Genomic DNA, 15,336 nt, shown 5'->3' with positions numbered 1-15,336 from the left:
AAACAAAAAGAAAGGGCATGCAGGGCACATCCAAGTGTGTCACTGAATGTTCTCACTACATCTTCTATGATCTATTGCTTTTGAAACCCAAGGTGACATACATAGAGGATGTTACATGGCCATGCAGATATATAAAATTTCTCATTCCATTTATTCACTTGTGAAATATTTTTCAACACCTGAAGAGAAATTTTGTAACACCAAGTGGCCACGTAATATTCTATTTATTATATAAACACCAATGAAAAACCAAACCGTTTCACTTTTTCTGTAGAAGGGGCATTTTCATGTGTAACTATAGTAACAGTGTTATTATCACATGTGGAGATATCATGTTTTCGTGCAAAAGCTAAACTGATATTTCACTGGTGTTTAATTTATATAATAAATTGTAGAATATAATGTCTAGTTTCACATGATAAAATATGATAAAAAAGAAAAATGTTTGATAATGTGAGGTGATCTTAGAGATGATTATATGTAAAGCTCGATAATGCACTCATTCTGATTGGTTTCAACTTTTGATCTCTTAAAGGACGGATACATCATAGCTTAACTTTAACACGTAATCTATCTGACATAGTAAACATTAACAATCCACGGATATGAACTTAGTATCACAAGCGGAAGTCCGTGTGACCTCAGTTGGCCTAGAACGATACTTATAACGTAAACAGACATTGTTTTCCTTTAAAATCGGTCAGTGTCAAACCTTCAATGACTGTAAACAAGCAAGAGGGGCGCAAGTACAGTATTATATAGTCCAAATCAGTTTTGGAAGGAAACCTAAGCTTATAATTACCTTTCAGAGAATATGTCTGTAAATGTCTCCATGTCAACAAGCCTTCGCGATTTCTAAAGATTTCCCCTTTTTTTAATTTTCATTCATCGTGGCCTCTGGCTTCAGATTCATTTCAGTCAATCAACACCAGCGGACAGTCTGAGCGTCCTGTAAATCAAACAAGATTGATCCGAAATTGACTCTTCGATTTACTGTTCGTTTTCCCCTTGATCAAGCTTTTAAGACCACCCTTCGGTCTACAACGCGAGCATGACACTCTTTTGTTGTGATATCGAGGCATTAAGCAATGTTCGAATGCTCCGATGGTTGTTTCTGACCATGTTTTACCATTCTTCCCGAAAACGACGAACTAATTCCACTGCTAAACGATCGCCGAAGAATCAATTCAAAAGAAAGCGCGTCTATTAACAACGCAACCAAGCCTTCGCTTCAATTGCCAGGTAGCTTTGTATCAAAACAGAGTATGGCGTCCCCACAATTAACCCAAATGGTTTGTTTCTTCTTTTTCTTTTAGTACATTTGTGTGTTTGTGGATCTTTTGTGTTCATTTCAGATACCTTAACCGCTCACATGTATTTTTCTAAGACTAGGTATAGCAGTAAAGGCATGCTTTTTCTAGGTGTGGAACGATTCTCGTTCTAATTTAATTAGAACAACTGACTTCCAAGTTTCTTTTTCTTTTATTGAAGGAGAAAAAGAGATTACAAGGATTTTTAAACGAGATGCTGAGAGCCGGATGCTTGAAGGTAGATAGGGATTGTTTTGAGACCGCTCCTGATAGTATTTACTCGTAAATAAATATTGCGATGATGCTAAATTAACTCTGTGTGTTAACACGAGATGGTCTTGCATATGTTTGTTTCGTTCCTTTTTCCAGGGTTTCAAGTATTTCGCTCTCTATCTACGAGGTCGAGAAGAGTTAATTTGCAGGGTGCTGAATGAACCCATGGTGAGATGCTCATGTTTTCAAAGAAACTTGTCAATCTCCACAATGTAAAGATAAGTTGCAATTTGGAAATTATTTTGAGCCATATATATCCGGCTCTGTCATCCTAGCTCAAATAAACCAGCACCCAAGACATGACATTTGCTTCTAGAGGAGAAGAAAAAACTTGCCTTTTAAGAAGCCTTCTATTCTAAGTGGCCTTAGAAAACTAAGAGGGTGAGGGAGGGGGGGAGAGAGAGAAGAGGGGGCAGGATGGGACTCTCCTGCACCTTTTAATTCTGTCTTCCACCTTATACAAGTATAGATTGCCAAAAAGTGATGAAGAATTTTGACACAGTTATTGTTTTTTCCTATTATCTTCTCTCGATCTTCACATTTTTCTCTTGTTTCCTGCTGTCATGAAGTTCTTGTCTCCTGTTATCCCCACCCCACCCCCTCCTGCAGCCTATTCTCCCGTGATCCTAGTGTATTGTTCTCCTCCACATTAAAGCTGATAAATTGAAATTGGTCTTAAAGATCTTAAATGTTTAGGTTAATGTTCTAAATTGGTAAAGAGTTATTCAGGAGAATTTTACCTATAGTATAAGATGTAATGAAAATGGAAAAATGGAAATGTTTAATTCGTTAAGTTTACGCATGGTCATAAGTGCTGCTGACATGTATCGATTGCGCAGTTTCTCCCACTATGTGCATTGTTCGAAGTTTTTATTTTGGTCAGTTTTGAAGAAGCAATAAGTTCAATAATTTGATCCATACCAGATAGATATATATATATATATATATATATATATAAATTGTTGTAGTTGTTATTACATTACTGTACAAAGAATCTGGATACATACAAGTTACTGTGTTTATTTCCCCAAGCGCAGCGGGCCTTACAAGAAAACTATGCCTTTTTTTCTTGCTTACTCATTTTGTGTATTTATTAATGTAATGTCATTTAGAGCCTCAATGCTGATCACTTTTGTTTTTGCTGTTTATAACTTCTTTAAGTCTCCAGAAATCTGGTCGTATTACGCATCACCTTCTTCTGAAAAGTCAAGAAGAGGAACTCTAAGTTTTACATTTGACAGCCAGGCCAGTTTACCAAGGAATGAGTTAGTATCAAAGGTTATAATAGTGTAATAATTAAGGTTCAATTAAGTTTTTTTTTAAAAAATTTTTGGATCATCTTTATTGAATGAGAGAGGTTTAATTTTCTAACAATTTAAAGAGTTAATTTTTTTGCCATTTTTTATTCTCAAAGTCAAACATTCAATTCCTCTTTACAGACAATCCTTAATCATGTCTGCAAGTACTCAGAAAAGGTAACAAAAGCTCATGAACCAACTCTATGCTTTTTTTACAACAGTTCTGCATGACTGTGCTTTCTTAAAATTAATGGCTTGTTTTAAATTTCAAAAATTTATTTTAGCAGTCTTGAAAATGCATTTAAATTAATTACTAATTTTAAGAATATCAATTTTAATTAACTTACTCTTAAACAGATTTTTAGCTCTGCTAAGTGATTATATAATTCTCTCTTCTAACTATTTAGGATATCCTTCTTAACCCTTTAATTCCTTTAAGTGATTAACCTGTAACTTCTCCCTATAATATCCATACATTATCCAACAAACAGGTGATGAGAATTCTCAAACTAATCAGGTGGAAGTTGTTGCCTTGATTGAACACCAAATTCTTGTTACTAATTTACAAGGAAATGTGTAGCAGCCAGAAGGGAGAATTCATAATCAGATCTTGGGAGTTAGAGGGTTAACGTTCTTATTACAAGTGCAAGAGTATATTGAACCGTTGCTTAATGGTCAAGTACACATATAGTTTTGAGAAGTGAAATACCACCCTCTAGCTGAATCTTGTTTGTAGTTTCACAAAATTAACCTGTTTTTTTCCATCTTATGTAGAGGTTCAAGATGTAAAACTGTCAACCTCTCTTTGTTGTCCTAAATCAATTTTTGAGTCTCACAAAAATCATACTCTAATATTTATTAGTATAATTTCAGAGCTGAGCAAAGAGTTTCCAGCAATCTGATTGGTCGAGCGGTTCCTTATATGATGCTCTATAAACCGGTCCACGCGGTTTATATAAAATGTTAAAATAAAATGTTGATAAATGTTACTAAAATGTTATGATTTTAGAAATTTCTCTGTTATTCAGCTCTGAAATTATACTAAAACAATTATTCGCCTCAGGTTCGGTGAATATTGTTGAATAATTCCCGAGACAAATGATATTCACCTCGCCTTCGGTGAATAATTGTTAAATACCAATTAGAAATGTTCATGCATTTGATCTTAGTATAAGTGCATGACTTGTACAAGTCTGGCTTTAGCAGACTTCAAATAACAATAATGTCATTTCTGTTGCTTGTTAGTTTAAGTGGATATGGTTTCATGGATATCGGTCTGCCACCAGCGAGTCCTAGTGACAAAGATATAGATTTAAAGGTATATAAACTTCAATGAATATTGCAAGAGAAAGAAGTGATCTTGTGAGGGAAAGGGATCAGAGTGTCCAAAACACCTTTTCTGCCTTTTGATTGGCTGACTATAGACTGATATAACCTGAAAATTTGTTAACTTTCATTAAGTTAATCAAAGTTAAATTAATGTGTTATGGATGTACCTGACGTAAAACTTTAATTTTTAATAGTTGTAGATGGCCAATTGAAATACCATTGAGGTACAAAAATCCAGTATTGGTAAATGGTTAAAAAAACTTAATTTAATTTTATTAATAATCTCTTTGTGGAAGGATCAGATATTAATCATCAAATAGAATTAATTTACAACAAACAAATTTTTTTATCATTATTTCAGGATGACAAATCAACCCTTTTTCTTATTGCTGCTTATGCACGGTACAGCTGTCCATATGTGTGGGTGAGTGGAGCATGGCTTTTATATTAATTTTATAGATTTAATTTAATTTAATTTAATAACTTCTAGAGCACTATTTTCATTCAATGATCAACAGTGCTTAACAACTTAGAATACTACAGTAAATTCAAATTTATAAAACTAATTTCATGTACATGTAGATGTTGGACAACTAACACTTACAGTGTGTAAAGTTTGTTTTGTTGATTTGAGGAGGACCTTATAATGATTCTCTCTATTTCTGAGTGGATCAAGTTATCAAGTTTGCAAAATCACTCTAACTTGCAAGATAGATAGATGCATTGAATAATACTTTGCAGTTGTAAAACTGAATTGTGTATTTTACAGATAACATTGGTTAAAATATAGAGCTAATTACAATCATATAAATGTAAAAGCCTAATATAATAAAATTATCTAGAATATGTAAGAATATCTAAAATTAAAGTTAAAGTCAACTTTCTTTGAAACTTTAGGAGCTATTGTGCACACCCTGGAAAATAACATCAAGGAAAGAGCGTTGAAAACGTTCCGTGTGAGAACATGGCAAATTATTATATCTCTTGGCGCGCCTTAAATTATAACTAGATTTTTTCCTTGATGGCAAAAGATGGTACAATTAACTTATGTTTGGGATTGTTAGAAGGTTAAGTCAAGTAAAGAATTATAAAAAAAAACAAAGCTTAACATCACATTCACATATCTGAACACATTTATTTCATTTTAATCTGTTTGAAAAGTGTCAAATTTTGCACTATTCAGAAAGGCCATTTAAAAAAACCCATAGCAGTAAAATGCCATTTATGAAAGACAATCATATATCAGGGGCATAGCCAGGATTTTTCAAAGGGGGGGGGGTTACAGAGGCTATTCACCATTTACAGCGCTGCTCTCCCGCGTGTATCAGCGGGCTCAGTCATATTGTCATGGCATGAAGGCCCATATCAATGGCTTTTACAGCCAAGATATTGTCATGGCGTTTTTGCCACCTGAATATTGTAGGTTGTTTGCTCTAAAGAAGACCCCCCCTGGCTACGCCCTTGTACATATAATTTAAGCAGAAAATGGTAAGCCTGTGAGTTAAATAATCCAAAGCAGGTAAGATGGGCTCATCTCGCTTCCTTGCAAAGTAATCTGAAATAACCAAAAAATTTCTCAAAAAAACATGATATGTTGCAGGTAAGATCAAACCATGAGAGGCTGGTGGCACTTTCTAGTGAATCTGGCAAAGAAAAACAGAAGGACAGTCCACTGAAACTTAAGTCTACAGCAGAATGGAAACAGAGAGGTACAGCAGCTGTATTTAGTTCTATTCATAAGGCATTGCAGTATGTACCCTTAAACTACTGCACAAAGCATTAGCTTGCATTGCTTACTACAGTAGATACTGAACTAAATGAAATTAGGAAAATGATAGAAACAAAAGCCAAAGGCCTAGAAAAATCTCTCTTGCCGTGGCAGATTTAAGGCAATAATTTGTTTTACATGACTTGTACAATGTAATGGAAACAGTGCTAGCAAGAATGAGCTGCAATTATTTTAGCAATTAAATATAGCTAGAATGTGAGTACATGTGATTAAGGACAGTCAAGTGGTTGTGGTACGGAGCAGCAAGAACAAAACTACAAATCTCAGTGACATAAATCTTTAGAATAATGTGATTACTTTGTTGTTGTTTATTTGATGAAAAGTACTCACTTTTTCTGACTTATAGCTCAACAACAAAATGTAGCTTTTTTTGTGTCCTGCAGTTATCAAATTTTAATTTTACAGAATTGAAATTTATACTTGTCTGACAAACAGGTAGTTAGTATGCATGTATACCTATCCTCACTGAAAACTTATTTTTTCCAAATCAGACACCAAACTATGGGACATCATTGCTGAAATTGTAAAGCTGTGCATGTACCCAGCTCCCCTCAACCCATTTTCCATTGATTTCAAGTACTTTGAAGGTCTGCCGTTGGTTCAAAGAGTCATTGCAACTGGTGCAATGGCTCATTTCTTACAGAAGGTTGTAGCATCTGGTGATCATGCATATAATGCCAGAGGTAGGTAGTGGGAATGATCCATGTTACCTAAGGGCTGTCATTAGTAGCCTGCAGCCGGCGAATATCTCCGGCTACTCTGACGAAAATCACTGGCTACTTCACTCATGAAATAACATCAAAAGTTTAGATACTGAGCAAGTCTGACCAGCATATTCATTTCCTTGGTAGAATTATGAAAAGTAAAGTACCAGTATATTGCAATTTCTCAATCATTTTATCAGGTAGTTTTCACTGGGATTCCCTCATTCCTCCTCAAATGTCAGAGAACTAAATAAAAATCTCTCTTCTTTATACGTCATTCTACAAATTCAATAAAATTTGATCAAACTGTTACACCAGGCAGCAAACTCGAGTTTATTCATAGCATTTGTAGACAGAAACTTCTCTTATTTTTTATTTTCTCTAAATACGATCACAGAGATAAGACAGACTGCCTTAAAATGTCTCCAGGAAAAGGCTTAAAAATAAATGGTATTTGGGCTTATGTAACCCTGCAGGTACAGATAGAGCTTTTTGCAAATTTAGATTTAATAAATGTTTTTGTTCTCTACTGTGATTATCTTTCTGGTGGGAAACACCCCTTGAAAATGCTGGAAATGGCATTTGCTTGACTATCATTTGATAATTTTCTTAGGGGGTAGAATGGGCGGGGTGCCCACTATTTTTGTCAGCCATTTCAACTGACTAGTCATTAATAGTATTGTTCTTTTTAAGGAGCGAGACTTGCTAGAATTTCTCTGAGGAAAGGCAATTTTTGATAATGTCAAAATGTTCAACTCATTTTGCTTCCGGGAGCATTGCCCCCTGGACCCCCAACAGGGCTCTGCCCCTGTACCCCACTGGGGACCTGGGCGGCTCCCAAACCCTTCACCTGTGAGGGGGCCTCCGGCTACTTTCAAAATATCGTCACCTACTTCAAATCTTATTGACAGCCCTGTGTTACTGTCCACTTTATACTGACTTAATGGCGACTAACAGGGTTGTTAAATAAAGGACAAAGCCACTATAATAACAGTTCTATGATAAGATGACTGCTACACAAATTGTATTTCATTCTATTACTGTACAGACACACAGCAACATAAAATTTTTTTCTTAAGTGGATCACTTTGTGGATTAAAATGTAATTCTAGAGAGCTGATTGGCTAAGCCCTAGCCTTGACATGTATTTGAGTCAATGAATAAAGGCTGATAGTTTCGAAAGAAACCGTTTGGGGCTGCGTCAGTGGGAGTAACAAAATAATTTGGATATATCAACTTCATCGCTCTGACGGAGGGCTAACACTTGAAATGTCAGCTTTTGCAATCGTTACGGTGGCCAATTTACCATTTCAACTTTGTTGATATATCCAAATTATTTGTGTCAATACTATGCTCAAATGAAGAAAGTTAGGAGGATTTATCCATGATTTGCCTTCATTTAAGCACTAATAATTCCACCCACTTAGTGAAGAAACTCTGACAGTAATGAAACCAGTGAAGTCCTTCCCATGTCATCAGGCATCTTCCTTGTTCAAATGTGTGCTTATTTACACATAGTGTTAGAATAAAGTATCTGCTTCATGTGTTTCTTGGTATTATTTTATTCTTTTAAATTTGTTTTGTGGTGTTCTTTTAGATTTAATTTGTGGTGTAAAACTGGCTGTGACATTAGAAATGCACTGTTTGTGCTTATCCAAGTACCTTACAATAATTATTGTCAGTGGTGTTGTTCACAGCTGTTTAAATTAGAGAATAAAATTTCTAATTTCTGACCCCTTAACTTTTTCTTTCCTATACAGTCTTTGATGACTTGGGAGAAATCACAAGACGCCATTTTAAGGACTTGCAGACCCTTGTGCGGCAGAGAAGACTACAAGAAATTGAACAAGCTTCACCACAGTATCCAGTATATAACATGCAGCCTCAGGATACTCAATTTTACAACACTCAGCAGCAAAAACAGCAGACAAACTATTATCAAACAGGACCAGTACAGCAGCCGCTACCAACCTCAGGCTACTCTGGCCAGTATCAATCTGGGAGAATGTATTAGCATGTTTAAATTTCATCAAAGACTTCTGACATAGACATAAAAGTTAGCAATATGGTCTCCTTTTTGAACTGATTTGCATAAGGAAAAGAATACACCTTGTCAATAGCTCTTATTTATGTTATTGTAATAATTGATCACATTTTGAAGCATTATACACTTGTAAGCTCAACAGGTATTTAACACACTATCTGTGTTTTTTCCTGTTGTGAAAATAATTTCTGCATAAAGCACTTGTTGTTATGGATCTTGAATATGACTAATTAATATTTGTTAAAAAAAGGGATCAGAGAAGTAGATAATACAAGAAAACAGATAATTGAGGTCTGTTTAATCAAGGTTCAAGTGTATTTCAATTTAGTGAGCAGTGGTTTCAGGGCTTGACACTAATGATAGTCAACTAGCCACAGACTAGTAGAAATTCAGTTTTGAGTAGCGTTTTCAATTTCCATTAGCCAGTTTGGTTAGTAAACAAACTGAAAATGTCATAACATCTAAGATGTCACTAGCCACTTGACTTAGTCTAGTAAGTTGAAAAGTTAGTGTTGAGCCCTGGGTGTGATTAAAATACTTGTAATTCATACATTTTGTTCCATGGCTAATAGAAACTGGGGCAGCAAATTATATGTAAAAATGCAGCTATTTAATAAATAATCCACATAACCTGACTTGAAGAGTCAGAATAATAAACAGAGTCAGTTAGAAGGAAAAGTGTTGTATACAACTCTTTCATAAGGGGTGGTAAGAATTGTTTTGTTAACATTAATGCAAATAAGCCTTCACAGCATTTTTTCAAATGAAAATTGTGAAATGTATTTTCTTTACACATGCTGACCAGGCCAGGGGTGGCTTATCTACATGCGTGCAAGAGAGGTGTACCTAACTCTACTTTAACTTGATTATGCTTTGTACATTGTGCAATGGTTTTTTGTGAACTCTGTCAGTAACTATTCATAATGCCAGATGGTAGGACCATTTAAAGTTGATTTAAATGGTTTATGTAATAACTATAAACAAAACTTGTCTTTCAGGAGTATAAATTGTTGGTAAATTTCACCAAAAGTTTGACTTATGAAGTTAAATTGACCAAAATTAATAAGGCAACTATCATTAAAAAGGTGAAAAAATCAAATGCATTAGTAAGGAATGCTTTTAAGTTATTTCAGTTTTAAGTCATTTGGTCAATAGGAAATTAAGCGATTCATGGCCTTTGAACAACAATCACAAACCTATAAAACACTCTCTTCTTGGCTCTGACAAACCCTTTTTACTCCCACCCAAAAGCTCTTACAAACACATGGCAAAATGTTGTTAGTATCACTGCTATGCACAAGGTTGTAAAGCAATAAAGTTATTTATTCAGGTTAGGTAGAATTTTCATCATGAAATAGAGTTGCAGTTGAAGACCTGTTTTGAGTTTCCTTCTTAGGAAGAATAATGATTCTCACTGAAGCTGTTAATGAGTCTTCAGTGAACCCTTTCCTCCCAACCCCCTTCCAACTGAAAGTCTGGAGAAATCACCCTGTCACACCTACAGTCTCAATAGGAATTCTCCTCACTGCCTGCTGTAAATTTTTCATGCAATTAATTCTAACAATTGAGAATCAAAATGTTAATAAACCCTTCTTCACATTTTCCTTTATTCTCATCACCTGTCCATGGCTCGACACTAACTTTTCAACTTACTAGCAAAGTGGCTAGTGACATCTTAGATGTTTTTAGGTGTTACGACAATTTCAGTCTGTTTACTAGCCAAACTGGCTTGTGGAAAACCACTAGCCAAAACTGAATTTCTCCTTACTTGTAGTCTGTGATTAGTGGGCCACCGTTAGTGTCAAGCCCTGCCTGTCTCTTGATATTGTCTTGATATTGTGAGGAGAAATTACTCATAGGTCAATTCCAGAAGTGAAAGGGTCAATAAGCCCTTAGACGGCTTAATAGCGCATTAATAGTTTCCAAGTGCGCCAGTACCGAGGCGTTATGGAGGACATATTCCGATCGTCGCTGTCCAATAAACTGAGACTTGTCTCATTACGATTTCACGAAGACGTATGCTTTCCTCTCTTCGTTCTTGTTCTTTTACGTTTAGGTTTCACTTCCTCTTCCTCCGTTGGTGGATCCGGTGGAACAAGACCTTGAGAAAAGTCGTAATAGACTATGGTGGAATCAGCCTCATAGAAAGCCATTGTCACTTTGGAGCTAGCGCGATTACGACATGTATCTGTCCCTTCCTCAGTTTCTTCTTCGCACAGATTAACTTCCTGAATAATACTTGTAATTTCCTCTGTTGTTAAATTTGTATCTATCGTAAGTGGAACAACCACATCGAACTGGGATTTCTTGGTCCGCTTTCCGGTTATGTACACCAACTTCAAAGACTCGCAAGGGTGAATGCAAACCTTGAACCAGTGCTTACTTTCACATAAGTCCATGTACACAGCGATAGCTGCTCTTGCTAACGACATTTTTTCATTATAATATCCATATGATTGTATTTCGTTGAATTTCGGATGCTTTTCCAACCAATTTTCTCTCGTAACTTTGTTCTGAACGGCGCTTATGGACGCCATTATGACAATTTCTGCCAGGCTTTCAAGTCTAACCGACTAAAACTAGGTACAAGCGATCGCATGTTCCAAGATGGCGGACCGTCGAGAGTCAGGTGTGATCTCGTTAAGTACTTTTTGTGACAGTAGAACTTTTCTCTAATGTAGTTTGTTAATTATCAAACAGGGAGAATCAAAGATATATCTAGCAGAAAAATTCTTGATAATGAAACTCGAAAAAGACGTCAGAAAAGGCAGCTGGAGGCCTTAGAGAAAGACAACTTTCAAGATGATCCTCATGCTCACCTTACGATAGTCCCTGCTAAAATGAAGGTTCCTGCTTTTAACGACACTATGGAAGGTAATTATCACGTGCAAGATCTTCACGTTCTTGGAAAATATAGTTTTTGACACGAAGCCTGCATGTCTTTTTTCTTTTTTTATAGATAAAAGGAAGAAGAGGAAATCCAAAACAGGAGAGTTGTTTAAACAGGTCTGTATGCATTTAAGACTATGGTACTGTTTTGTGTGGGTAATGGAGTTAACTTTCCCACTCATCAAGCTCTTAAGAAATTCAATGAAATGCTTGGTATTGAGAGGGGAGGCAAAGCCTCAAATGATTTCCTTTTCTGCTGGAACAGCAGTGCATGTATGTACATGAGCAGTGCTCCCAAGTTGATTTGGTGACAAATAGTGAGATTTTGGACTACACAGCCTTCAATTGTGACACCCCGGGCATCACCTTCCTGGGTGGTGGAAGGGGGGTATGTGGGCATGCTTCCTGGAAAAAAGTGAACTTTTGAAGTAAAAAAATTAAAGTTGAGTTGATGATGTACAATAATTGAGTGTGTTCAAAATGTTAAGTCCTGGTTTATGATAGTTTGTGTTTTTTTTTTATTTATATTTTTTTTACTCCCTCAGAGATTTCGGAGAACATTTGTCATGCTTTTGGAGGAGGCAGTGAGTTTTTTTGTAACAATTTTGATGTCAGTAGTTAGAATAAGGTTAACGAAAGGGATTAAGCACCATAACTGTAATTATTATCTTATTCTACTCAGACAGCATGTAAATGTCATGTCCATGTCTTTCTTGTCTCTAGTTTGTAAATGTTTTGGTAACCCTCAACACCTGAACATCAGTATGCATATTCTCCATACTTTTCTCTATTTATGCTTTCTTAGCTGCTGACAAGGAAAATTTTTTCAACAACCAAGAGCTTATTTAGTACAAATATCACACGGTATTTGTACTTCAGAGAACCAGTTAGACAGCTTTTCTTATATTGCACAAGTGACGATTAGGATTAAAGTTACAAAATAAAATGGGGGGCAATTTAAATTTTTTGAGTTGGAATGGCTGGAGAATAAATCAAACGAGAAAAGGAGGGAAAATGAAATTTCATCACTTAGTGAAGAAAATAAATATAGAAACAGCAACATGACAAAACGCAAACCCTGTTCCATTTCACGTACTTCTGTGACACACTCTTTGTAAATAACTATCTGCGAAATTCACTTGCACTGAAATAACAACTTGGTATGGTGGATGATAACTAATTTATTACACATTTTGGTGTTTCATGTCGCTGATTATTTTTACTTGTTATTTGTATCTTGACTCACCCTTTGAGCTCATCAAAATACAGCACAACTCATAAACATACTTAGCAATACTACACAGCAAAACATCTAATAAGATATATTCTGTGTGACCTTAATGTGTGAGTCAGGGGTGATATTGTAAAGAGAAATGAAATTCTAGTCACTCTCTAGGGTCAAAGGGTTCTTAAGTTATTTGCTGTTATGTCAGTATTGTTTACTTTTGTCACTTGCTAGCTTGTTTGTTTGTATTTTTTTGGCAGCAACAAGAAGCAGAAGCTGGTGAACCATCCTATACCTCAGCCAAGGTACCTCCCTCAAAATTCCCAGAGAGACACTTCTGTGCTGTGTGTGGATATCCTTTTTTAAAATTGTCACATGTCGTTTTGTACCTTTTTTGATATACTATATTTCCTCAAATAAAAGCCTGAGCACTCAATAAAAATTTTGGATAAAAGGGGGGCACTTCTTGGAAGGAGAGTGTTTAATCACACAAGATGCTAATTTTTCTCCTGTGGCGATTCTGCTGTAGATGAAGCTTAAAAAGTTATGAATAAGATGGCGGTAGGAACAGGTTTTCCTTGTATCCCCACCATTTGAAAAAGTGAAGGAGAAGTTGTGCACACTCAGTTGTTTCACATTATGGCTTAGGGGGATGGGCACTTATTTGGGGGAAGGCACTTATTAGAGCTCGGGTGGTTATTCAGGGAAATACGGTATTCTTATCTTCAGCATTAAGGTCCGGTAATACGGGCAACATTTTTCTTCAACTTGTCTTGCAACATTGTTGCATTGCAAGTTGAAGCCCTTTGTTGGTCGTATTACCACGTTCATGACCAACTTGTCTCACAACAAAATATAGTGTTGCAAGTTGAGGCAACGTCTTGCTCAAAGTAGACTCGAGTTCTACTTTCTGCAACAAATTTTCAACAAAGGGTTTCAACTTGCAATGCAACAATGTTGCAAGACAAGTTGAAGAAAAATGTTGCCTGTATTACTGGACCTTTATCCTTGTGTGCAACCAGACAGAAACGATCCAATTGAAATTTATCATATCCTTCTTGAACGAAAGCCCCATTGAAACTATAACTTCCTGTCAGTAATTCAGAAACAGTGGAGGATTCTGTGGCCCAATGGCTATCGAGCTGACTGAGGTCTGGGTTTAAGACCTGGTTAGGTGACTTTGTTGTATTCTTCGGCAAGCACTTTTCTCTCACAGTGCCTCTCTCCAGGGAGCCTGAAAAAATGCAGGGGGATAACCTGTGATAAAGTGGCATCCCATCCACTGGGGGTAGCAATACTCCAAGTGGCTTCATCCTTTGGAAACAAGGATGAGCTCGAGCACCTTGAAGGCCACTTGTCCAAACTTTCTCATACCTTTAATTCTTTTGTATCCACGATATGGGCTCATCAAACTACATGATCCCCCCATTATCATCATGTTTTGCAACAAGCCCAACTTATGACTACAATGGAGACTTAGACAGTTAGTTACTTCAAGCACTTTGGAAAGGGATGAAAAAATGTGGATTGGTTAATACCCTGGACTTTTAAGTTACAAACAATAAAAGATGGTGAGATGTTATTTAATTAGACTCGTTTTTTTTCTTCAAAGTAGCTCACAAAATTTGCACCTTTATAACTTTTTTTTCGTTGTTCTGACAACAAGATCAGCCGTTCGGGTTCTTGCCATCATTAGGGGGGGGGGGGGTGCTGAGGCAAATAAAACTTTTCAGTAAAAGATATATGGATCCTTGACTATTCTTCACATTTCCCTCAAACTACACCTGTGTGTCTTGCGGATCGAGATACTGTTGTGTCAAGTGTCTGGGAACACACCAGGACACAAGATGCCTAAAGTGGACAGTGTGACGGCTGCTCTTATTAATATTGGCCTCTATGACATTTTCCTTACAACTCTTGGTCAAGAACAGAACCTTTAAGAGCTATAGAAGACGTCTCATTCGATGAGTGACTATTGTCGCAGTTAATTGTTCCGAGAATACGTCAAACTTACCACTGCACGTTCCACTGACAGTGTACGAGGAGGATCTAGGGAATGTTCCAACCCTTTTTCTTTGGTAAAAAGCGTTCGTAAGGGTCATCGATGCGCTCACACGTCGTCTTCCCAACATAACGCCCACAGTACCTCGATTTCAGGTCCCTTCGAAGAAACGCGTTGAAATCGACCCTCTATTCGCTCACATCTTTCGGAACTGACTTTTTGTGGCATATATAATTTTACATTTTTTAATGTAATAGGAAAAGAACTGAAGGAACTAAAGCAACTGAATTTGTTTGTGTGCTGTATTGTGCCGTTTCCATGTGACTGTTTAATCCTGTTGGTCTTTAAGAATTTCTTGTGAAAGTGTCGTAATTATAACAACGGCAAAAGGTTGCAACAACAGATCCTTGCCACTGGAAGTGAAACGGCGAAACCCAAATTAAACCAGAAAACGGAGAAAAATTAGCTTGAAA

At 36.3% G+C, this 15,336-nt stretch overlaps 4 protein-coding genes across 10 annotated transcripts in view; 2 read left to right on the top strand and 2 right to left on the bottom strand.

Annotated features, from left to right (window-relative positions):
* Window positions 1-1,200, bottom strand: part of LOC111335731 (centrosomal protein of 63 kDa) — a 23,303-nt gene extending 22,103 nt beyond the window's left edge. For 2 of the 3 annotated variants that reach the window (XM_088729033.1, XM_088729032.1), the window contains exon 1: window positions 803-1,176. In XM_088729033.1, coding sequence (XP_088585159.1) covers window positions 803-834 — 32 coding nt within the window. In that variant the 5' untranslated portion in view covers window positions 835-1,176. Of the gene's footprint in view, window positions 1-802 lie in introns of all 3 variants that reach the window. The other variant, XM_088729034.1, reaches the window with a different exon arrangement.
* Window positions 1-9,846, top strand: part of LOC111335740 (uncharacterized) — a 13,100-nt gene extending 3,254 nt beyond the window's left edge. For 2 of the 5 annotated variants that reach the window (XM_022941757.2, XM_022941734.2), the window contains 9 exons: window positions 1,492-1,548; window positions 1,680-1,751; window positions 2,745-2,848; window positions 3,023-3,058; window positions 4,127-4,199; window positions 4,572-4,634; window positions 5,811-5,919; window positions 6,491-6,682; window positions 8,464-9,846. In XM_022941757.2, coding sequence (XP_022797492.2) covers window positions 1,525-1,548; window positions 1,680-1,751; window positions 2,745-2,848; window positions 3,023-3,058; window positions 4,127-4,199; window positions 4,572-4,634; window positions 5,811-5,919; window positions 6,491-6,682; window positions 8,464-8,717 — 927 coding nt within the window. In that variant the 5' untranslated portion in view covers window positions 1,492-1,524 and the 3' untranslated portion in view covers window positions 8,718-9,846. Of the gene's footprint in view, window positions 1-1,218; window positions 1,293-1,491; window positions 1,549-1,679; window positions 1,752-2,744; window positions 2,849-3,022; window positions 3,059-4,126; window positions 4,200-4,571; window positions 4,635-5,810; window positions 5,920-6,490; window positions 6,683-8,463 lie in introns of those variants that run through there. The other 3 variants (XM_022941750.2, XM_088729035.1, XM_022941742.2) reach the window with 3 other exon arrangements.
* LOC111335711 (tRNA-splicing endonuclease subunit Sen15-like) lies at window positions 9,336-11,284 on the bottom strand. Its single transcript, XM_022941706.2, has one exon. The coding sequence runs from the start codon at window positions 11,282-11,284 to the stop codon at window positions 10,754-10,756; it is 531 nt and encodes a 176-aa protein (XP_022797441.1). The 3' UTR covers window positions 9,336-10,753.
* Window positions 11,241-15,336, top strand: LOC111335721 (zinc finger HIT domain-containing protein 1). The gene is made up of 6 exons (XM_088729037.1): window positions 11,241-11,376; window positions 11,448-11,621; window positions 11,707-11,753; window positions 12,182-12,220; window positions 13,122-13,215; window positions 14,630-15,336. The coding sequence occupies exons 1-6, from the start codon at window positions 11,355-11,357 to the stop codon at window positions 14,728-14,730; spliced, it is 477 nt and encodes a 158-aa protein (XP_088585163.1). The 5' UTR covers window positions 11,241-11,354; the 3' UTR covers window positions 14,731-15,336.

The sequence above is a fragment of the Stylophora pistillata genome, chromosome 7 (genome assembly GCF_964205215.1).
Source record: "Stylophora pistillata chromosome 7, jaStyPist1.2, whole genome shotgun sequence".
Classification (NCBI taxonomy): Eukaryota; Metazoa; Cnidaria; class Anthozoa; order Scleractinia; family Pocilloporidae; genus Stylophora; species Stylophora pistillata.
The sequence above is the reverse complement of the archived record's forward strand: the minus strand, read 5'-3'. Positions and strand labels throughout refer to the sequence as shown.